This window comes from Sciurus carolinensis, chromosome 8 (genome assembly GCF_902686445.1).
Source record: "Sciurus carolinensis chromosome 8, mSciCar1.2, whole genome shotgun sequence".
Classification (NCBI taxonomy): Eukaryota; Metazoa; Chordata; class Mammalia; order Rodentia; family Sciuridae; genus Sciurus; species Sciurus carolinensis.
Window position 1 is genome coordinate 143,019,670 of NC_062220.1, and position 19,126 is coordinate 143,038,795.

The 19,126-nt window shown below is 64.7% G+C and overlaps 1 protein-coding gene across 8 annotated transcripts in view; it reads left to right on the forward strand.

The window, feature by feature from the left end:
- Fbrsl1 (fibrosin like 1) overlaps positions 1-19,126 on the forward strand; it is a 67,042-nt gene that overhangs the window by 26,781 nt on the left and 21,135 nt on the right. For 4 of the 8 annotated variants that reach the window (XM_047560016.1, XM_047560013.1, XM_047560014.1 and 1 more), the window contains exons 3-6: positions 3,038-3,142; positions 4,406-4,441; positions 9,662-10,123; positions 18,192-18,221. In XM_047560016.1, coding sequence (XP_047415972.1) covers positions 3,038-3,142; positions 4,406-4,441; positions 9,662-10,123; positions 18,192-18,221 — 633 coding nt within the window. Of the gene's footprint in view, positions 1-3,037; positions 3,143-4,405; positions 4,442-9,661; positions 10,124-11,409; positions 11,565-18,191; positions 18,222-19,126 lie in introns of those variants that run through there. The other 4 variants (XM_047560017.1, XM_047560020.1, XM_047560021.1 and 1 more) reach the window with 2 other exon arrangements.

The window sequence follows — 19,126 nt, forward strand, 5'->3', positions numbered from 1 at the left end:
AGGACAGGGCAGCCCCTCCTTCCCCGGGTGGGGCTGCAGGAGGCTGAGCTCCAGGCCTTGAGCAGGGCCGCAGATCTGGGAGGCGGCCTCATAGACCCGAGGGACTGCAGGGGCAGGGCCAGGCGCCCAGGCGGCCGTGTCCTGCCAAGCCCCAGACCTCCTGGATGGTCCAGGCAGTGCTGAGCCTCTGCACTGTGGCCAGGCAGACCTGCTGGGGTTTCCCTCAAGTGTGTGCACCCAGACCTGCCCCAGAGCCCTGGGTTGCAAGTAAACTGCCCAGACTCTTCGCTGGACCGGCAGTGTCCATCATGGTGACCAAGGTGTCAGAACAGACAGTATGCTGGCCAGAGCCCTGCTGGGGCCAGCCACAGGCCTCATGGAGCGGGCCTTCCTGGGACCCCTCCCACTCTGCTGCTTTCCCTCAGCACTGTGTGTGCTGCCCCACCACTGGGCACAAGCCCAGGCTGCTCTGCCACCAAGCCACATCCCAGCCCTTTTTATATGTTTTATTTTTGAACAAGGTCTCACTAAGTTATCCAGGCTGTCCTTGAACTTGAGGTCCTCCTTCCTCAGCCTCCTGAGTCACTGGGATCACAGGCGTGGCCACTGTGCCCAGCCATGCTGTCCCTTGTACTTACTGGAGATGTGCCCTCATGGGCTTGAAGAGGAGAGGGACACATCTGTCATGGTCTCTGCCGAGCACACGGGAATTCCGAGTGCTGGCTGGGTGGGTGGTGGATGGATGGTTAGATGATTGGTTGACCGGCTTGCTGGCTGACTGGGGGGCTGGCCTGCTGGTTGGTTGGCTGGCTAGTTGGTTGACTGTCCTGCTGGTTGGTTGGCTGCTTGGCTGGTTGCCTTCTTGGTTAGCCAAATGAGCTGCTGGAAGGGTGGATGAACAAGTGGCTGGGTTGAAGCTCCAAGGTGTACATAGGTACAGAGGCTCCCACTTGCCCTCCCAGGGCTAATGGGCACCCTCTGGCCCCAGACCTCTGGCCCCACCCAGGGCTGTCCAGGAGCTCTGTCTTGTCCCTCAGCTCCTACTGGAGATGGAGGCCTGGCGTCCCTTGCTCTCTGGCCCCACCCAGGGCTGTCCAAGAGCTCTGTCTTGTCCCTCAGCTCCTACTAGAGATGGAGGCTTGGCGTCCCTTGCTATCTGGCAGAAGCCACTTCTCTGAGCAGCTAAGAAGCAGGCAGGAACAACTCCTGCTTAGTGACAAAAGTAGGTGACAGCTGTCTGTGGTTGATTCCCAGGACGTAGGTCTCAACTCTATGGGACTTTCAGAGCTAAAAACCCAAGAAAGTCCACCCAAGAAAGGGTGACAGACCCCAACCCACCCTTTCTTCAGGGGTCCATGATAGAGTCAGGGTGAGGTACTCACTGTGGTGCCCTGTTTGTGGCCTCTGTATGCATGTGTGAAGCAGGAAGTGGTGGCCTGTCTTGTGATTTTTCTGCTATGTGGTTGTGTATTTCAGCTCTCCTATTCCCCTCCATGACTGGATGTCCTTGTGCAGTGGACGACACATGCAGTTATACTTGGCAACCCTATGCCAGGGTCCCTGTAGGGTCTTTGGGTCCAGCCTTTGTCTCCGTGGTCTGCCCTGAGCCAACCCTGAGCTGCTGTCCCCAGCAGTGAGTATAGGGCTCAGAGGGTGATGCCTGGTGCTCAGGGCTGCTCCAGCCGAAGCTGCCTCAGACCACTCCCTAGGATCATCAGCACTCTGGTTGGGAACCTGTGCTTCTAGAAGGTCAGGGTGACACAGGGGCAGGTGACAGGAAGGCTCTGAGCCCAGCACCACAGGTGGCGAGACTGGCCATGGGTACAGAGGGAAGACGCCCTCATGGGGTGGCCCTGCAGGTGGTGACAGGGACACTGGTGGACCCTTGGTGCTGGCCCAGACTCAGCTGCAGGCAGCCCTCCATCTGGACCCCGTCCTCTGCCCCATGGGGACACTGGGGCCTTGCCCGGGGGCCCAGGGGTGCTGGGTGAGGGGCCCATGTGGCCGTCCGACTGTGAGCCAGGCTGGCTCCTCTCTTGGCGTTGGCGCTATTGGCCAGGTACCTTGGACTCAGAGGCCTGGGGCTCTCGGGGGTCAGCTGGGGCAGGGGCGTTCCTGGCCGAGCCCCAGCTGGCCTGGGATGGGTCTCTGGGGCTGGCATGCTCTTGTGATCTGGTGCAGTCCACCCCAGTGGCCTGGGGCAGGCGGGCAGGCGTTCACCTGGTCCCAAGTGCCCCCCATGCTGTCCTGCGTGCTGGCTGAGACCGTGACCTCAGCGAGCTCCTGAGGAGCCCAGGCACGTCCACTGCACAGTGTGGGATGTGCTGGACCCTGGGGCGCAGGCCCCAGGAGGCCGAGCGCTGGAGTGAGGCGGCCCCTGCCGCGTCCCTCGCCGTGTGCCCTGTGGCCTCACCTCTGGAGAGTGCCTGGACTGGCTGTGGCTCCACCCCCTAGGGCAGGCACTCGCCCCTCTGGCCCGCAGGTCCCACCTGCGGACAGGGGATGGACGTCCTTCCCCTCAGGCTACCAGGGCAGGCAAGCAGGGCCCCACCTGGGCCAGAGCGTGGCCAGTCCCTGACTTGCAGATAGCACACAGAGCCACAGAGGCCCAGGAACACGCAGCCAGGGAGCCACTGTGCCCGCTGCAGGGCCCTGGGTGGGGGCATCTTGGGGCCTCCTGACTAGTTTCCTGCTTGGCCAGGGCCAGGACGTGGGCAGGGACCCCAAGGGATGCCCTGAGTCGGCAACTCAAGCAGGTTGGAGTCCATAGTGACTCGGGTGTGCTCTGTACCGTCTGCTCCTCCTAGGAAGGCCACCGCAGGTGTCCTGTCTGCAGTGCTCTGCCCTCCTGCTGTCCCCCTCAGGCCCCAGGCCCTCAGCTCAGGAGGAAGCATCACTGCCCCTGAGCCAGCCCCAGCGACCCAGAAGGCCCTCGGGCTGGGGTGTGGGTCCTGAATCAGTTGCAGAGGCCAGGGAGGCCCTGGTGCAAATGGACTTGGGTGTATATTTGCCTGAGACTGTCTCTCCCTGTCCCCAGATGAAGGTTGCCGTGTCCAGAGGGGATGACCGCAACAGTGATGACGACGGTGTCCTTGAAGCCAGCTGCTCCCGGCAGAGCAGCCCCCGGGACCAGCTCAGCGACGTGAGTGCCTGGCACCGCCTGGGCTCCCTTCACGGGCTCTGGGCTGGCTGTGGGCACTGCAGGTTTGCTTCACAGAAGCAACTTCCACTCAGGACATCTCCACAGGAGCACTGTGGGAAGACAGCTAGGAATACCACGTGGCCACCAGCATGACTCCCCATGTCCCAGGAGGCCAGGGTGCCCCACGCTGAGCAGGCTGGGCCGGGGTCCAGCCTTCTGACCCCAGTCCCCAAGTGCCTCATATGCACCGCAAGGGTGGTGCACGGTGGCCTGACTGGGATGACCCTTCAGCGTCCCAGACGGCCAGGCCTTGGGCCTCGGGTCCCTGGGGGTGGCCAGCTGATTCAAGTGGCCCTGGAGCTGGCTCAGGGATGGCTGGTGGGTGCAGCCACGGTGGCCGGGGTCCCTGAGGCTTGGGGCTCAGACTTGCTTCTGCCGGCGATGGGATGAGCCCCAGTCAGGGCCTGGGGAGGAGACAGAGGGGCCACCACCCAGGGCCACCACCCCTCCCCTAGTTCCTAGAGTGGTTCCGGTGGCAGGTCCCCTCTCCCAGGACTAAGTGGAATGGGTCGTGCCTCATGACCTCTTCGCGGGGCCTGGGGTGCCTGCAGGCGTGGAGGGAAGCGTAAGGGCAGGCTCCCTGTCTTGTGGGCTGGCATGGTCTGGAGCCACAGGGCTGCCCAGTCAGCTGTTCCTCCGATTGCCAGCCCAGGGTGAGTGGAGACAGCGCACCTGCACCTGGAAGCTCAGGGCCACGTAGGCCCCTGCCCGTCAGCCGTGGGGTCAGGCTGTCTGGGAGAGCGTCGCTCCTCCCCGCTCTGCAGTGGGGGCTGGGGTTGGTTTGAGGAAAGGGGGGACAGCAGCTGGGCATGCTGCCCCCTCCCCCTCTGCGGGTCCTCCTCCTGACCCCTAACCTCCCCACACAGGGTCTCAGCCACCCACGCCTCCTTCTAAGCACAGCTCTGAGCCCCTCTGCCTTCCTGGGGGCAGCCCCTCCCTGGGGACTATGGGAGGCCTGCACAGGCTGCAGGGACCCCACAGCTCTGTCCTGGTGTGGCCACAGTGCCCAGCCGGGCATGCTGCTCCTAGGAAGGCCTCTGCGGTGTCTCCCGCCTGGGACTGGCCGGCACTCAGCTCTGTCTTCCCCTCTGCAGCAAGTCCTTGTGGTCCTGCCAGGCAGGGTCTGGGGACCAGTCCCCAGGGGGCGGTGGCCCTGGGAGGAGGCGCCCAGCCCGTCTCTGACGGTCCTTTCTTCCTTCGCAGAGCTCAGCGCAGGCCGCATCCGGGAGAGGCTACTCCGTAAGTCTCTCCCCAACTCCCTGCCAGGTGGCCTGGCCACAGAGCTGCCCAGCACACCTGCCCAATGGCTCCCACAACCCAGACCCCACTGCCCTGGGTTCTGCTTCTGGCCCTGACCGCGTGGGTGGGCGGGGGGTGCACATGCCCTGGGGACCCCCATGAGGGGCGCTGCCTGCAGGGCCCCCACTGGAGCAGAGGCGCAGCACGCACAGCTGGACACAGACGTGTGCTGGGAGCTGGTGCCACCTGTGGCCAGCCGCGGAGGGGCGGGGCCCTGGGGGGCAACAAGCACGTGCAAACGCACCCCATCTCATGACCCGGCTGGCAGTGCTGGCGGGCCAGCCCTTGACTGCCCCTGCCCCTCCTCCTGGCTCACTCAGCTCCCCGAGCGTCTGGAGGAAGTCAGTGACCTAGAGCCAGAGCTCCTCAGAGCCACCTGAGACTCCGCAGCCTGCGCCTCACCCCGCAGCCTCTGCAGCCCCTCAACCCCCGGCTGCATCATCCACCCTGTGACTACTCAGACAGCACCCACAGCTCCCTGCTGGACTTCCGCAGGACCTGGAGGGGACAGGAGTCAGCGAGGCTGTAGCCAGGTGTCCGCCTCACAGCTCTAGTGAGCAGGGCCATGGCCAAGTGTCCGCCTCACAACTCCAGTGAGTGGGCTGTGGCCAGGTGTCCACCTCACAGCTCCAGTGAGTGGGCCATGGCCAGATGTCCACCTCACAGCTCCAGTGAGCAGGGCCGTGGCCAGGTGTCCCCAGGTGCCACAGCATCAGTGAGCAGGGCCATGTCCAGGTGTCCCCAGGTGCCACAGCATCAGTGAGCAGGGCCATGTCCAGGTGTCCCCAGGTGCCACAGCTCCAATGAGCAGGGCCATGACCAGGTGTCCCCAGGTGCCACAGCATCAGTGAGCAGGGCCATGGCCAGGTGTCCCCAGGTGCCACAGCTCCAGTGAGTGGGCCATGGCCAGGTGTCCACCTCACAGCTCCAGTGAGCAGGGCCATGTCCAGGTGTCCCCAGGTGCCACAGCATCAGTGAGCAGGGCCATGTCCAGGTATCCCCAGGTGCCACAGCTCCAGTGAGCAGGGCCATGTCCAGGTGTCCCCAGGTGCCACAGCTCCAGTGAGCAGGGCCATGTCCAGGTGTCCCCAGGTGCCACAGCTCCAGTGAGCAGGGCCATGTCCAGGTGTCCCCAGGTGCCACAGCTCCAGTGAGCAGGGCCATGTCCAGGTGTCCCCAGGTGCCACAGCTCCAGTGAGCAGGGCCATGACCAGGTGTCCCCAGGTGCCACAGCATCAGTGAGCAGGGCCATGTCCAGGTATCCCCAGGTGCCACAGCTCCAGTGAGTGGGCCATGTCCAGGTGTCCACCTCACAGCTCCAGTGAGCAGGGCCATGTCCAGGTGTCCCCAGGTGCAACAGCTCCAGTGAGTGGACCATGGCCAGGTGTCCCCCGGTGCCATAAAGTCAGTGAGCAGGGCCATGGCCAGGTGTCCCCAGGTGCCACAGCTCCAGTGAGCAGGGCCATGGCCAGGTGTCCCCAGGTGCCACAGCATCAGTGAGCAGGGCCATGTCCAGGTGTCCCCAGGTGCAACAGCTCCAGTGAGTGGGCCATGGCAAGGTGTCCCCAGGTGCCACAGCTCCAGTGAGCAGGGCCATGTCCAGGTGTCCCCAGGTGCCACAGCATCAGTGAGCAGGGCCATGTCCAGGTGTCCCCAGGTGCCACAGCTCCAATGAGCAGGGCCATGACCAGGTGTCCCCAGGTGCCACAGCATCAGTGAGCAGGGCCATGGCCAGGTGTCCCCAGGTGCCACAGCTCCAGTGAGTGGGCCATGGCCAGGTGTCCACCTCACAGCTCCAGTGAGCAGGGCCATGTCCAGGTGTCCCCAGGTGCCACAGCATCAGTGAGCAGGGCCATGTCCAGGTGTCCCCAGGTGCCACAGCTCCAGTGAGCAGGGCCATGACCAGGTGTCCCCAGGTGCCACAGCATCAGTGAGCAGGGCCATGTCCAGGTATCCCCAGGTGCCACAGCTCCAGTGAGTGGGCCATGTCCAGGTGTCCACCTCACAGCTCCAGTGAGCAGGGCCATGTCCAGGTGTCCCCAGGTGCAACAGCTCCAGTGAGTGGGCCATGGCCAGGTGTCCCCCGGTGCCATAAAGTCAGTGAGCAGGGCCATGGCCAGGTGTCCCCAGGTGCCACAGCTCCAGTGAGCAGGGCCATGGCCAGGTGTCCCCAGGTGCCACAGCATCAGTGAGCAGGGCCATGTCCAGGTGTCCCCAGGTGCAACAGCTCCAGTGAGTGGGCCATGGCCAGGTGTCCCCAGGTGCCACAGCTCCAGTGAGCAGGGCCATGACCAGGTGTCCCCAGGTGCCACAGCATCAGTGAGCAGGGCCATGTCCAGGTATCCCAGGTGCCACAGCTCCAGTGAGTGGGCCATGTCCAGGTGTCCACCTCACAGCTCCAGTGAGCAGGGCCATGTCCAGGTGTCCCCAGGTGCCACAGCATCAGTGAGCAGGGCCATGTCCAGGTGTCCCCAGGTGCCACAGCTCCAATGAGCAGGGCCATGACCAGGTGTCCCCAGGTGCCACAGCATCAGTGAGCAGGGCCATGGCCAGGTGTCCCCAGGTGCCACAGCTCCAGTGAGTGGGCCATGGCCAGGTGTCCACCTCACAGCTCCAGTGAGCAGGGCCATGTCCAGGTGTCCCCAGGTGCCACAGCATCAGTGAGCAGGGCCATGTCCAGGTGTCCCCAGGTGCCACAGCTCCAGTGAGCAGGGCCATGACCAGGTGTCCCCAGGTGCCACAGCATCAGTGAGCAGGGCCATGTCCAGGTATCCCCAGGTGCCACAGCTCCAGTGAGTGGGCCATGTCCAGGTGTCCACCTCACAGCTCCAGTGAGCAGGGCCATGTCCAGGTGTCCCCAGGTGCAACAGCTCCAGTGAGTGGGCCATGGCCAGGTGTCCCCCGGTGCCATAAAGTCAGTGAGCAGGGCCATGGCCAGGTGTCCCCAGGTGCCACAGCTCCAGTGAGCAGGGCCATGGCCAGGTGTCCCCAGGTGCCACAGCATCAGTGAGCAGGGCCATGTCCAGGTGTCCCCAGGTGCAACAGCTCCAGTGAGTGGGCCATGGCCAGGTGTCCCCAGGTGCCACAGCTCCAGTGAGCAGGGCCATGACCAGGTGTCCCCAGGTGCCACAGCATCAGTGAGCAGGGCCATGTCCAGGTATCCCCAGGTGCCACAGCTCCAGTGAGTGGGCCATGTCCAGGTGTCCACCTCACAGCTCCAGTGAGCAGGGCCATGTCCAGGTGTCCCCAGGTGCAACAGCTCCAGTGAGTGGGCCATGGCCAGGTGTCCCCCGGTGCCATAAAGTCAGTGAGCAGGGCCATGGCCAGGTGTCCCCAGGTGCCACAGCTCCAGTGAGCAGGGCCATGGCCAGGTGTCCCCAGGTGCCACAGCTCCAGTGAGTGGGCCGTGTCCAGGTGTCCCCAGGTGCCACAGCTCCAGTAGGCAGGGCCATGGCCGGGTGTCCCCAGGTGCCCCAGCTCCAGTGAGCAGGGCCATGGCCGGGTGTCCCCAGGTGCCACAGCTCCAGTGAACAGGGTCATGGCCGGGTGTCCCCAGGTGCCCCAGCTCCAGTGAGCAGGGCTATGGCCGGGTGTCCCCAGGTGCCCCAGCTCCAGTGAGCAGGGCCATGGCCGGGTGTCCCCAGGTGCCACAGCTCCAGTGAGCAGGGCCATGGCCAGGTGTCCACCTCACAGCTCCAGTGAGCAGGGCCATGTCCAGGTGTCCCCAGGTGCCACAGCATCAGTGAGCAGGGCCATGGCCGGGTGTCCCCAGGTGCCCCAGCTCCAGTGAGCAGGGCCATGGCCGGGTGTCCCCAGGTGCCACAGCTCCAGTGAGCAGGGTCATGGCCGGGTGTCCCCAGGTGCCCCAGCTCCAGTGAGCAGGGCCATGTCCAGGTGTCCCCAGGTGCCCCAGCTCCAGTGAGCAGGGCCATGGCCAGGTGTCCACCTCACAGCTCCAGTGAGCAGGGCCATGTCCAGGTGTCCCCAGGTGCCACAGCATCAGTGAGCAGGGCCATGGCCGGGTGTCCCCAGGTGCCCCAGCTCCAGTGAGCAGGGCCATGGCCGGGTGTCCCCAGGTGCCACAGCATCAGTGAGCAGGGCCATGTCCAGGTGTCCCCAGGTGCCACAGCTCCAGTGAGCAGGGCCATGACCAGGTGTCCCCAGGTGCCACAGCATCAGTGAGTGGACCATGGCCAGGTGTCCCCAGGTACCACAGCTCTAGTGAACAGGGCATGGTCAGCTGTGGTCAGGGCCATGCAGACGCTGGGCATAACGTGAGCATACACAAAGCCCCTGCTGTGCTGGCCGGTCCTGGCAGCAGGCTTAGCCTGTTGTGTAGGTGGGGAGGCCGAGAGCTGTGGGATTCGCCAGGACGGGCAAGGTGGTTGGATGTGGAGCCAGCCATCCCGGGTCTGGGGGGGCTCAGCAGAGGGAGTGTGGGTCTGCGCCCTGCTGCTGCACCCCAGATGTCCAGGGGTGCGGTTCTCATGGACAGGAAGAGTGTCGGGTGCCTGGAACTGAGGCCCTAAGCTGGAGGTGCCCATGTCCCTGGGGGCAGCACAGAAGTTCTGCCAGTGGCCACAGCTGGGATGAGGACGGGTCCCGAGCTCAGAGAGGTGCCCTGCCTTGAGGCCAGGGCTTCCAGGCCCGTGTTGCCAAGCCAGCTCTGGCCCCAGGTGGCCAGGCTCTTCCTGCCCCAAGCCCCCAGGCCACTCCTTTGCTCCTGGACCCGCTTGTCTTCCAGGCTTCCCCCAAACAGTGTCTTTTCAGTGTTTCTGAAGAGCCTCTGATTGACTTGCCAGCTGCTTCCAGCTCAACCCCCCACAGCTGCTGCCTGGGAGTGACAGATGGTGGCAGGGCGGAAGTCAGCCTGCTGCAGGCTGTGGGTTTCCCCCAGGCAGTGAGCCCAGGCGGCTCTCGGTCTGCAGATGGCCCTCTGTGTGAACATGAAGCCTGTGCATGCAGACAGGCCCTGGGTGTGCAGGCATGTGTGTCCTGGGTCCTGCTGTGTGTAGGGTAGCCCCTGATGCAGAGCACAGGAGGCCACCGCTGACCCTGCAGGCCTTCAGTGCACCAGTGAGCCCCTGTCCAGTCAGCATGTGGGTTGAGGGTGGGAGCCAGTTGGACAAGCCCGTCTTCAGAGGTGCCCTTTCCCCATAGTCCCAGGTGGAGGAGCTGGAGCCACCCGGATGGACTGTGCAGCAGAGGGGCTGGGAGCAGGCCGGGCCCCGGCCGGAGCCGCGGTGCTGTGCACTCACACAGGTCTCGGGGCCCAAGGCAGGCGGCAGGTTCAGGGCAGTTGTGACCCAGGCCCAGGGCAGCCCCACAGGGGCCTTAGGCCTCATGCACTCGGGCTGGCTGGCTGGCTGGTGTCCGTGCTGCCCGTGCGTGGCCCTCTGTGTACACCTGTGTGTTGGCATGCCTCTGTCGTATCTGAGGGCCTGGCCCTGCCTCACCTTCAGGGGTCACGAGGGTCCACGGGGCTTCTGTGGGCACCTGTTGGGCCTGGGTGCGTGTCGGGGTCCCGTGTCTGTTTGTGGGTGCTGCAGGCGAGCTCCTGGCCTCTCAGACAGCTTGGCTCTCATGACCAGGAGCACACACGTGGCCTGCCCCAGGCGGAAGGTATGTTTGTCAGCTACCCTGGGTTCCTAGACCCTGTTCTAAGTGGGCTGATTCTCCACTCTCGTCCACAGCCAGTCCCCACGGCTGCTCACCCTCAGTGGCTTGTGTCCAGAGCGGCCCTGCCTCCCTGCACACCATCAGGCCTCTGTTGGTGCCTTGAAAAAGTGACCTCCTTAATCCGGTTGCTTGCAGCCAAGGGTGTGATGGTCTGCCGCCTCCAGAGCAGGGCTGGGGCCTCCACTGAGGTGCCTGCTCGGTCCCAGCTCCTGCAGAGACCCCCAGGGGAAGGTGGCCAGGCTGGGGGAGCAGCAGCCCGCCAACCTGTGAGGCAGGCACTGGACTTTGAGCCCAGCCTGGCCTTGAGGAGGCTCAGGGCCTCCCCCCGCTGCCCTCCAACTACAGTCCACACAGCAGCACCGCCCAGTCACCCAGGCCCCTCACCAGAGTAAGGAAGCAGCTGCCACACTGCCCTGCATGGTCGCCCCTCCTCTGTCCTCGAGACCACCACCAAGACCTCTGCAGCCTCTTCTGCCTGCCCCCCTTGCAGCCAGGGCGTGGCCCATGGCCCCCAGAAGAAAAACAGCCAGTGTTTGTCCAGCGTCTCCTGTGGCCAGTCACCATGGCTGGGGATGAGCACAGAGATGGTCCCCAAGCCAGGAGCAGCTACCCTGGAGGAAGCGGTGCAGGGACGGGCGATTGGCAGCTCCAGAGGGCGGAGCTCCAGAGCAGCCTGCAGAGGGGGAGCCCACGAGTGTTGAGGGGCAGAGGGAGGTGAGGGGCATGATGGAGGCCCTGGAGGTGAGGTCCCAGTCAGCCAGAGGGCCCAGGGGTGGACTGAGAGGGGCCAAGGCCAGGCCAGGTGGAGCTCGGACTTTGACACAGTGTTGGAGGGACTGTGCCGGGGTCTGCAGGTGAGGAGGAGGAAGCAGCACCTGCCTCACCTGGGTCCAAGCAGCCAGGAAGGAGGCCAGGGGCCCCAGGAGGGCCAGCCTAAGGCCAGAGCAGAGCCTGTAGGAGGCAGGTTTCTGAGGCTCAGCACAGGCTCCTTGGGCCACTTGTGGGCAGCCATAATGTGTACAAAGGCAGCAAGCTCCTCAGCATCCCCGGAGCTGGGAGAGCCCCCACTCCTGACCTCTGAGCGCTGGAGGAGTGGCCACCGCAGGGGCAGCAGCACCTGCCTATGCCTGCTCTGCCTCCCATCACCCACCACCTGGACTCTGCAGCAGGGTCGGGGCACCTCAGAGCAGCAGGAGGCCCTGCCTCAGGGGCTCTTCTCCCCCACGCAGAGGGCAAGGAAGCCAGCCTTCAGAGGTCACGTCCAGGCAGCAGACGCGAGGGGGCCGGGCTGCACGGAGGAAACCGGAGCAGGGTCGCAGCCGCAGCGCAGGGCAAGGCAGCGGGCTCTGGACAGGGCACTGTGGAGGCAGGGGACACCACGGAGGTGGGTCTGCTGACAAAGATGTAGGCAGTGGGAGGAGAGTGAGTGGGAGGGGAAGGCCACTCGGCACAGGGCTAGACGAGGAGGGGAGGGGACTGGCCAGCTTGCCTGGCCAACGTGGTGCAGGCCAGGGTCGGGCTTCTGCGCCCAGTGCAGCCACACAGCTCACCTCTGGGCAGGTGCCTGTGGGGAGGCGCCATCAACAGAGGGGTGGACGGGCCTGCCAAACCTGGGAGGGGACCGTCCCCTGGAGCCGCAGGCTGTGCTGAGGACCTGGGGCTGAGCGTGGTTTGAGGAGAGCACTGGTGGGCAGGACGCCCACCTCCCGTTGCCCTTCACACCACCTGGAGAAGCGCCCCTCACCATGGCTCACTTCACAGCGGCCACTATCCCGTGGCTAAGGCTCTGCCCCACCTGCAGATGTGGAAACTGAGGCACAGACCTCAGTGTCATGCACTAACCCTGCCCCAGGAAGACCAGACCTGCAAGTGAGGGAGTCTTGCTCCCTCCTGTCCTCACTGCCCCCCAAAATAGGAAGTGACCCTTCAGACTGCCCAGCAGCCCCTCCAACCCGCATCCCATGCCTGGAGGGCTCCCTCCCAACCCACAGCTTAGCCAGCCAGCGACTCCTCTGCCCTGTGTGGCATGAAATGGGGTGGCAGCCAGCAGGGGGTGGGGCCACGGTGGGCAGCATGGCCTGGGCAGGGTAACCTACCTCTGAGAGTTACTAGAGACCAAGGCAGATGCAGATGCCCTTAGAGCCCAGCCAGGGGCACAGTGCCCCTGCTGCCCAGGCCAGCCAGCTCAGATGGGTGCCCCGGAGAGGGCAGCTGCCTGCGCCTTTCTCCTGCCCTGTCCCCTGGCAGGTGCCCGCAGCTTCCTTGTCTGCTGCTCTGGATAGGCTGCCCCAGGGTGTGCTGCAGACCACAGGGCCCCCACGTAGTGGGTGGCTCATGGCTGGAGCCCTGCCCTGCTCCCCGTCACGGCGCACACACAGCCACGCCTCTGAACCCAGCCACGCCACTCACTCAGAATCCTCTTGGAGGCCACTGCCCCCTGCCCTTCCCCAAGCTCCAGAAACCTCTCTGGCCCCACCAGCTCCTGGCTGACGGACAGCTCTGCCTTGGACGAGGGGCAGATCCTTGGGGTCAACCTCCCAGGCTGGGGGGCAGGTGCAGCTCTTGGAGCCACATGTCCTGATCCCGCAGAGGAGCTGCCCCCAGCCTCCCTCTGGCCCTGGGATGGGGCAGTGGGTCACCAAGGAGATGGGCATGCTCCACAGAGCTCTCGCTCCTGTGGGGCCTGAGCCAGGGACCCCCGCCCCCCCCACCTTCCTTCCTGGGGCTCCAGTGGCTTCCTGTCATCACCAGGTGGCCAGTCCTTCCCCTGACCACAAGTCTTGAGCCATGATGGGTCAGCAGGACCAGTTTCAGTCCAACCCAGCACTTGGGGCTCCCAGGGTCCTCAGCTGCCCCCTCCACCCTGTGCACCCCCAGTGAGCCCCAGGACTTGTATAGGACCAGCTAAAGGAAAGGTGTCAGGTGGCCCCAGCCAGTGGCTGTCCTAGGTGAGGGTGACCGTGGGACAGGAAGCTGGCTGGAGCCTGGGTGGCGCAGGGGAGGGACAGGCGTGTGCTGCATGCCCCAGGGCTGGTGTTCGCGGTGCTTGTGGTCAAGCCTTTGTGGTGATCGGTTGTTCTCGAGGCAGTTAGTGCTCGAGTCTGACATGAGAACGCATGGCTTTGGTGGACTCGGAAGGTCCGAGCCTGCGGGGCCGGCCGCCCTTGTCATTCCCCAACTCTGGCTCGTCCACCTTCTGGACCTGCCAGGGCCGTGCAAAGGCACTAAGAGGGCCCGAGGTGCAGCCCGCAGCGCAGGGAGGGCAGCCTGGGTGACTGAGGCCAGCAGGTGAAGACACGGGGCACACCTGGCTTGGTCAGGGTCTTCCTGAGAGCCCCCGGCAGGGAGCAGCCCTGTGCGCAGGGGTGTGGCTGTGGTCCACGGGGCTTCACGGCTGGGGTCCAGGAGCGAGGTGGACAGCTCTGGGAGACCATGGGTATACAGTGGGGTGGGAGATTGTGCCCACTGCCCTCTGTGGGGTAGAGGCCCAGGCCTGCAGCCAGCAGCAAAATGGAAGCATGTGCACCTGGTGGAGAGGCAGGCAGGCCAGCTGCAGGGTCCCGGCCGGAGAGGGACCAGGCTGGGCACTGCTCGCTCTCCCGGGTGGCCTCCAGCCACTGCCCATGGCGATTCTGTCCAGACAGCCAAAGCAGTTTTCAGTACAGCTGGGCTTGAGGAACACCTGATCCCACGCAGGTGCTCAGTTCTGTGAATGCCACGGAACATTCCAGAACTGAGTGGTGCTGGCAGTGTGCCCTCGTAGGGCGGTGGGGGCAGGCGCGCAATGACTCCACATGTCATGCGGGGTCCCGTCCAGCAGGCAGGGCTGGACACCACAGGGCACTGTGTCCCACGGTGCTGCGTGTGAGGTGGTGGCAGTGCCCTCCCCAGGTGCAGCCTCCACGTGCCCCACTGCCGTGCTCACCCGCAAACAAGGGGCCAGCAGAGGCCGCGCCAAGGCCCAGGCCAGAGGCTGCCGGCGAGCCCCTCCCCGCCTGCCCGCCTGGGGCTGCTGGCTGTGCTGACCGTTTCCATCGAAGCCTGAACACCCCAAGAAGTGGCCGGCTAGGGAGCGTGGGGGTCGGAGGCTCACGGCAGCCCTGCCAGCCACCCACTCGCCGCTCCTGGCCTCTCCACCTGTCCTTCCAGCCTTCCCAGGTGGCCACCTCCACAGCCTGCGCCCTGTCCTGCCCCAGGTCCATCCCAGTTGACTGCAGTCCGCTGCTCATCTCCCCCTCCCTTCAGCTTCTCTCCTCTGCTTCTCCCTCCCTACGGCTGCTATGCTCCACTCCCCGGGTGGCTGTCCATTCTTACTCAAGCCTGCGTCTAACCCGTCAGCAGATCCTTTGGTCACCTCAGAGTACACCCACCCATCCCCTCCTGACCAGCGGCCGGGCCTCTCCTGGCAGCACACCCAGCCTGCAGCTCTCAGTGACTGCCTGGCCTTTCCCAGCTGCCCCCCACACCACAGGCCTCTCCCTTCACCCTGCTGGACATCCCTTGCCACCTCCTTCCCCACTGTCCCTCCCTGCCCCTCGCGTGCGTCCTGACCTTGCCTCTGGAGCCAGGTCCTCTAGAGGACACCACTTGGAGGCACAAGAGGCAGACGCCTGGATTCTGGAGCCTGGGGCTGCTCTTCCCTCGGCGGCCTGGCCTACTGAGGAGCCCTCCACATCAGGGCAGCCGTCCTGCCTGGTGTCTGCCCCCTCAGGGCTGAGGGCTCAGGACATCAGCACCTGGGACCAGGAGGGGCCTTTGCTGGGCATTAGGAGGGCTCCCTCCTCACCACCATCACCACTGCAAGAGCTGCCCTCAGGCAGCAGCCAGACCCCAGCTCTGGGGCCCGGGCTCGGCTCCCAGCCCTGGGGCTGACCCTGTGGCATAGTGAGTTCCTTGCCATCCCAGTGTCCCTGCTCCTCTGTAAGGGGGGCCAGTGCCCAGTGAGCAAGCATGTGGAGTATGGCCGCAGCTCCACCTCCACCCAGCCGCCCAACCCCAGGCCACCGGGAGGCAGTGCGCATGCGTCTCCCTGGCCTCCAGCTGCTAGTGATCCCAGAGAGAGTGCAGGACAGAGAGTGCCTCTTCCTCGTGACCCCAGATGCTAGAGCCATCACGCAGCCTGGTCAGAACCTTTCGCGCAGGCTTAAGCTCAGTGTCTGCCTCCCTGGGGCCGCCCTGCGCTGGCTCCTGGTGTTAGCCAGGTTGCTCGACTGCACCGCAGGCTGCACCACAAATGAGTGTGGCCCTGCCTGCACAGAGCAAAGCCCCACCTGGACAGAAGGTGGAGGCAGCGACAGGTGGGAAGGGGCAGGGGTGGAGTAGAGGAGGTGGTGTGATGATGGAGATGACGGTGGTGGAGGTGGAGGTGTGGTGATGATAGTGTCACATAATGAAGGCGAGCCCCTCTGCACCTGTTATCAGCAGGGGATGGGGGAGCCCCATGGGCTGGGTGGCCTCATTCTCCCCCTACCCAGATGCCCCCAGGCCTCACCTGCTCTTACTTGGTGGTGATGGAGGTGGAGGTGGAGGTGGAGGTGGAGGTGGAGGTGGTGGTGATGGAGGTGGAGGTGGTGGTGATGGTGGTGATGGAGGTGATGGTGAAGGTGATGGAGGTGGTGATGATGCTGATGGAGGTGGTGGTGGTGATGGTGATGGAGGTGGAGATGATGGTGATGGTGGTGGTGATGGAGGTGGTGGTGATGGAGGCAGAGGTGGTGGCAATGGTGATGGAGGTGGTGGTGATGGTGATGGAGGTGGTGTGATGGTAGTGGTGGTGATGGAGGTGGAGGTGGTGGTAATGGTGATGGAGGTGGTGATGATGGTGATGGAGGTGGTGGTGATGGTGATGGAGGTGGTGTGATGGTAGTGGTGGTGATGGAGGTGGAGGTGGTGGTAATGGTGATGGAGGTGGTGGTAATGGTGATGGAGGTGGTGGTGATGGTGATGGAGGTGGTGGTGATGGTGATGGAGGTGGTGGTGATGGTGATGGAGGTGGTGGTGATGGTGACGATGGAGGTGAGGACAGTACCATCACACATCTAGACTGTACTGACTCCGATCCAACACTTACAGTGACTTGCGTGTACTCCCTCATCTAAGCCATACAACATCCCTGTAAATAGGCTTTTGTCCCTGTTTTACAGAAGCATAAACTAAGGCACAGAAAGGGCAAGGGCTTGCCCAAGACTGCACAGCAGAGGTGGTAGGGCAGCCTCAGGGTTCATGTCTCAGCCCCTTCCCATGGGCCTGAGGCCTGTCCATGCCCACACCAGGGTGAGCCACCCCAGGGCGGCCACACCCAGCTCCAGCCCCATGAAGGCCCCACTCAGGCAACTCCCACAAGCAGATGTGATTGTTTTCCCTCCCTGCCCTGGTCAGTCGTCTCACTGGACCTCAACTAGCATAAGATCGTTATGGCCCTGCCCACACCTGGCCAGCAGCGGTGTGGTTTTGGTGACTCTAGGATCCTGGCTGCTGTCCTCTCCTGCCTCCCGGAAGGCTCCCTCACTTATTATTGGACAATTAAACTGCTGTCCTCAGGCCTCACTGCCTCCTGGCGTGGACCAGCCTCAGACCCGGACTCCTTGGAAGCGTGTGGCCTGCTGGAGTCTCTGCAGGCTGCTGTCTCCAGCCAGGGCTCCCGCAGGGCCCTGGGGGCTGTGCAGGAGCAGAGGACAGGCGTGGTGGCGGGTCCTGGTGGACCCTGCCCTGGTGCTTCCATGTGGCCCCAGACGATAGGTGGGACACTCAGGCGGCCAACAGCCCACAGGGCATGGACAGTCCAGTGGGATTGCAGTTTGCAACTTAGGTCTCTACGCAGGATCCAGCAAGTCAGGCCTGGCTGGGACCCCACAGCCCAGGCTGCAAGGTCCGCGGGCACAGCCAGGACCTAGGACCTCCCACTGTCTGGGCTCCCCGGCCCACAGCACAGGCGTGGCCTGGCCCGGCGTGTTCCTCCCCCCGCTCCTCCCGACTTCCCTTCTGTTCCCTGAGCTCTGGTGTCTGGGCAGCCCCATCCCCACCCACGTCCTTGTCCTCTCTCCTGACCTGCTCTGGGCAGGGGTGTATTGCAGACCCTCTTCCAGCCTGGGCCAGGGAGGGACCTGCTCTGCACTTGTGGTCTCTGTGCCTTTGTGGCTCGGCCCAGCCCAGCAGCCAGGAGAGGCCCTGCTGCGTCCTGCCCGGGGCCTCTGCTCAGCCCGCCCAGCACACCAGTCCACCTGGCCAGCCTCAGGACCACCCATGTGCCTGTCCCGCTGCCCGGGGCCCTGCCCACCCCCAGAGCCTGCCCTGTAGGTGGCTCTCCCTGAGCCACTGTCACCCAGGACATGGGCCCTGTCACGAAAGCCCCGTGGTGCAGCGTGGGGCCGGGAGGCACACCGGGGGCTTCCGTCTTCATCAAGCGGAGACACGGAAGCAGCCCAGGTGTCGCCGGGGCCACCACTGCCCATGCCTGGGGAGACCCTGCCCAGCGAGAGCGCGAGGGACGCACGGCCAGAGGGGCCTTTCCTTTGTGTTCGTTTAGGGGAAGCTGCCTTGTTCTCCAGCTTTCCAAAGCCTTTTTACTGCAAATGGAAAAAAAGAGTTGTTTTGAGGACTCCTCCTGGCCTGGCCCATCCTCAGCCACGGGTGGCCCTGGCGTGGACACGTGCCCTCCTGCCAGGAGGAACTGGGGTGCTGGGGCCACCTCAGAGTCCTAACTTCAGACCAGGACAGGAGCGTGGGCTCCCAGGCCGCCTCGCACCTAGTCTGCCTGAACAGTCCTGCCCTGAGGGGCCACCAACCCCACGACTGCCCCTCCAGGGTGGAGAGGCCATGGCCTCTGTTGGGATGAAAGCCCTCCTTGGGGTGGGGCCGTTGCGTCTGGCAGAGGGGCCCTGGCCCCTAGAGCCTTCTCCGTGGGGCTGTGGGGCTCAGGGCCCTCGGCTGAGATGGGGGACACCCACGTGTGCCCACTGCCTGTGCCCCGGGGCAGGAGGGTCCTGACTCACCTCTCTCTCTGTCCCCGCAGTGTGACAGCGAGAGCGGCGTGGACGACAAGGTAAGCCCGCCCGTCCCTGACCTCCCCTGGAGCCCAGGTGAAAGGCTCCAGGATTCAGGGCTGACCTGCTGGAGCACAGCACGGGCTCTGTGGCCTTCCCTGCTGTGGGCACCAGCCTCGTCCAGCCCGGTGGGGACCCTGCCCTGGGTGGGCTGCCCAGGCTCTGCCGAGCGCAGGCCCCGGGGGATGCCTGTGGAGACGGCTGCACTGGGCGCCCCGTGGAGCTCACCAGCGCGGCCTGGGCTGGGCGGATTTGGGCAGGAAAGCCAGGGGCTGGACAGTCCCGGGGGGCGGTGGCCACGTGCCATGCTGACGGGAGCCAGGTCCTTGTGCTGCCTGAGATGCAGGCAGACCCTCCTCGCCACGCGGAAGTCCTGGTCTGGGACAGGGCCCTGGGCTCCTGCACCCGCGAGGAGCCCTCGCGCTGGCCTCGCGCTGGCCTCGCGCTGGCCTCGTGCGTGCTCCCTCCCGACACCGTGGCTCTCAGGCTCTTCCTCACAGTGCGGCCGCCGTTGGGGTCCCACTGGGACATCAGGTAGAGGCACCGGCCAGCGTAGGGCCAGCCGTCCTTCAGCACTGTGTTTGAAGCAGGTCTTCAGGGAAGCGCCACAGGCAGCCTCGAGGGGAGGGCCGGGCATGGGAGGTGCTGGTGGCTGCCCACCTCCTGCCTGCAGAGGAAGCAGGGCCACCCTGCTCTCCAGTAAGTCACGGCCAGCCCGCGAGGCCCAGCTGCGCACCCTGAGGCACACCGGGCTGTGCTGAGCAGGGGGCTCCTCCCCACCCCACTCTGCACATGGTGGCTCCAGGACTGAGGAGGCCGCCAGCAGGCCCAGGAGAGTGGCGGGTAGTGTCTGGCTGCTTTTTTGTTGGAAAAACATGGATATAAAATTGTGTGGGGCTAATTA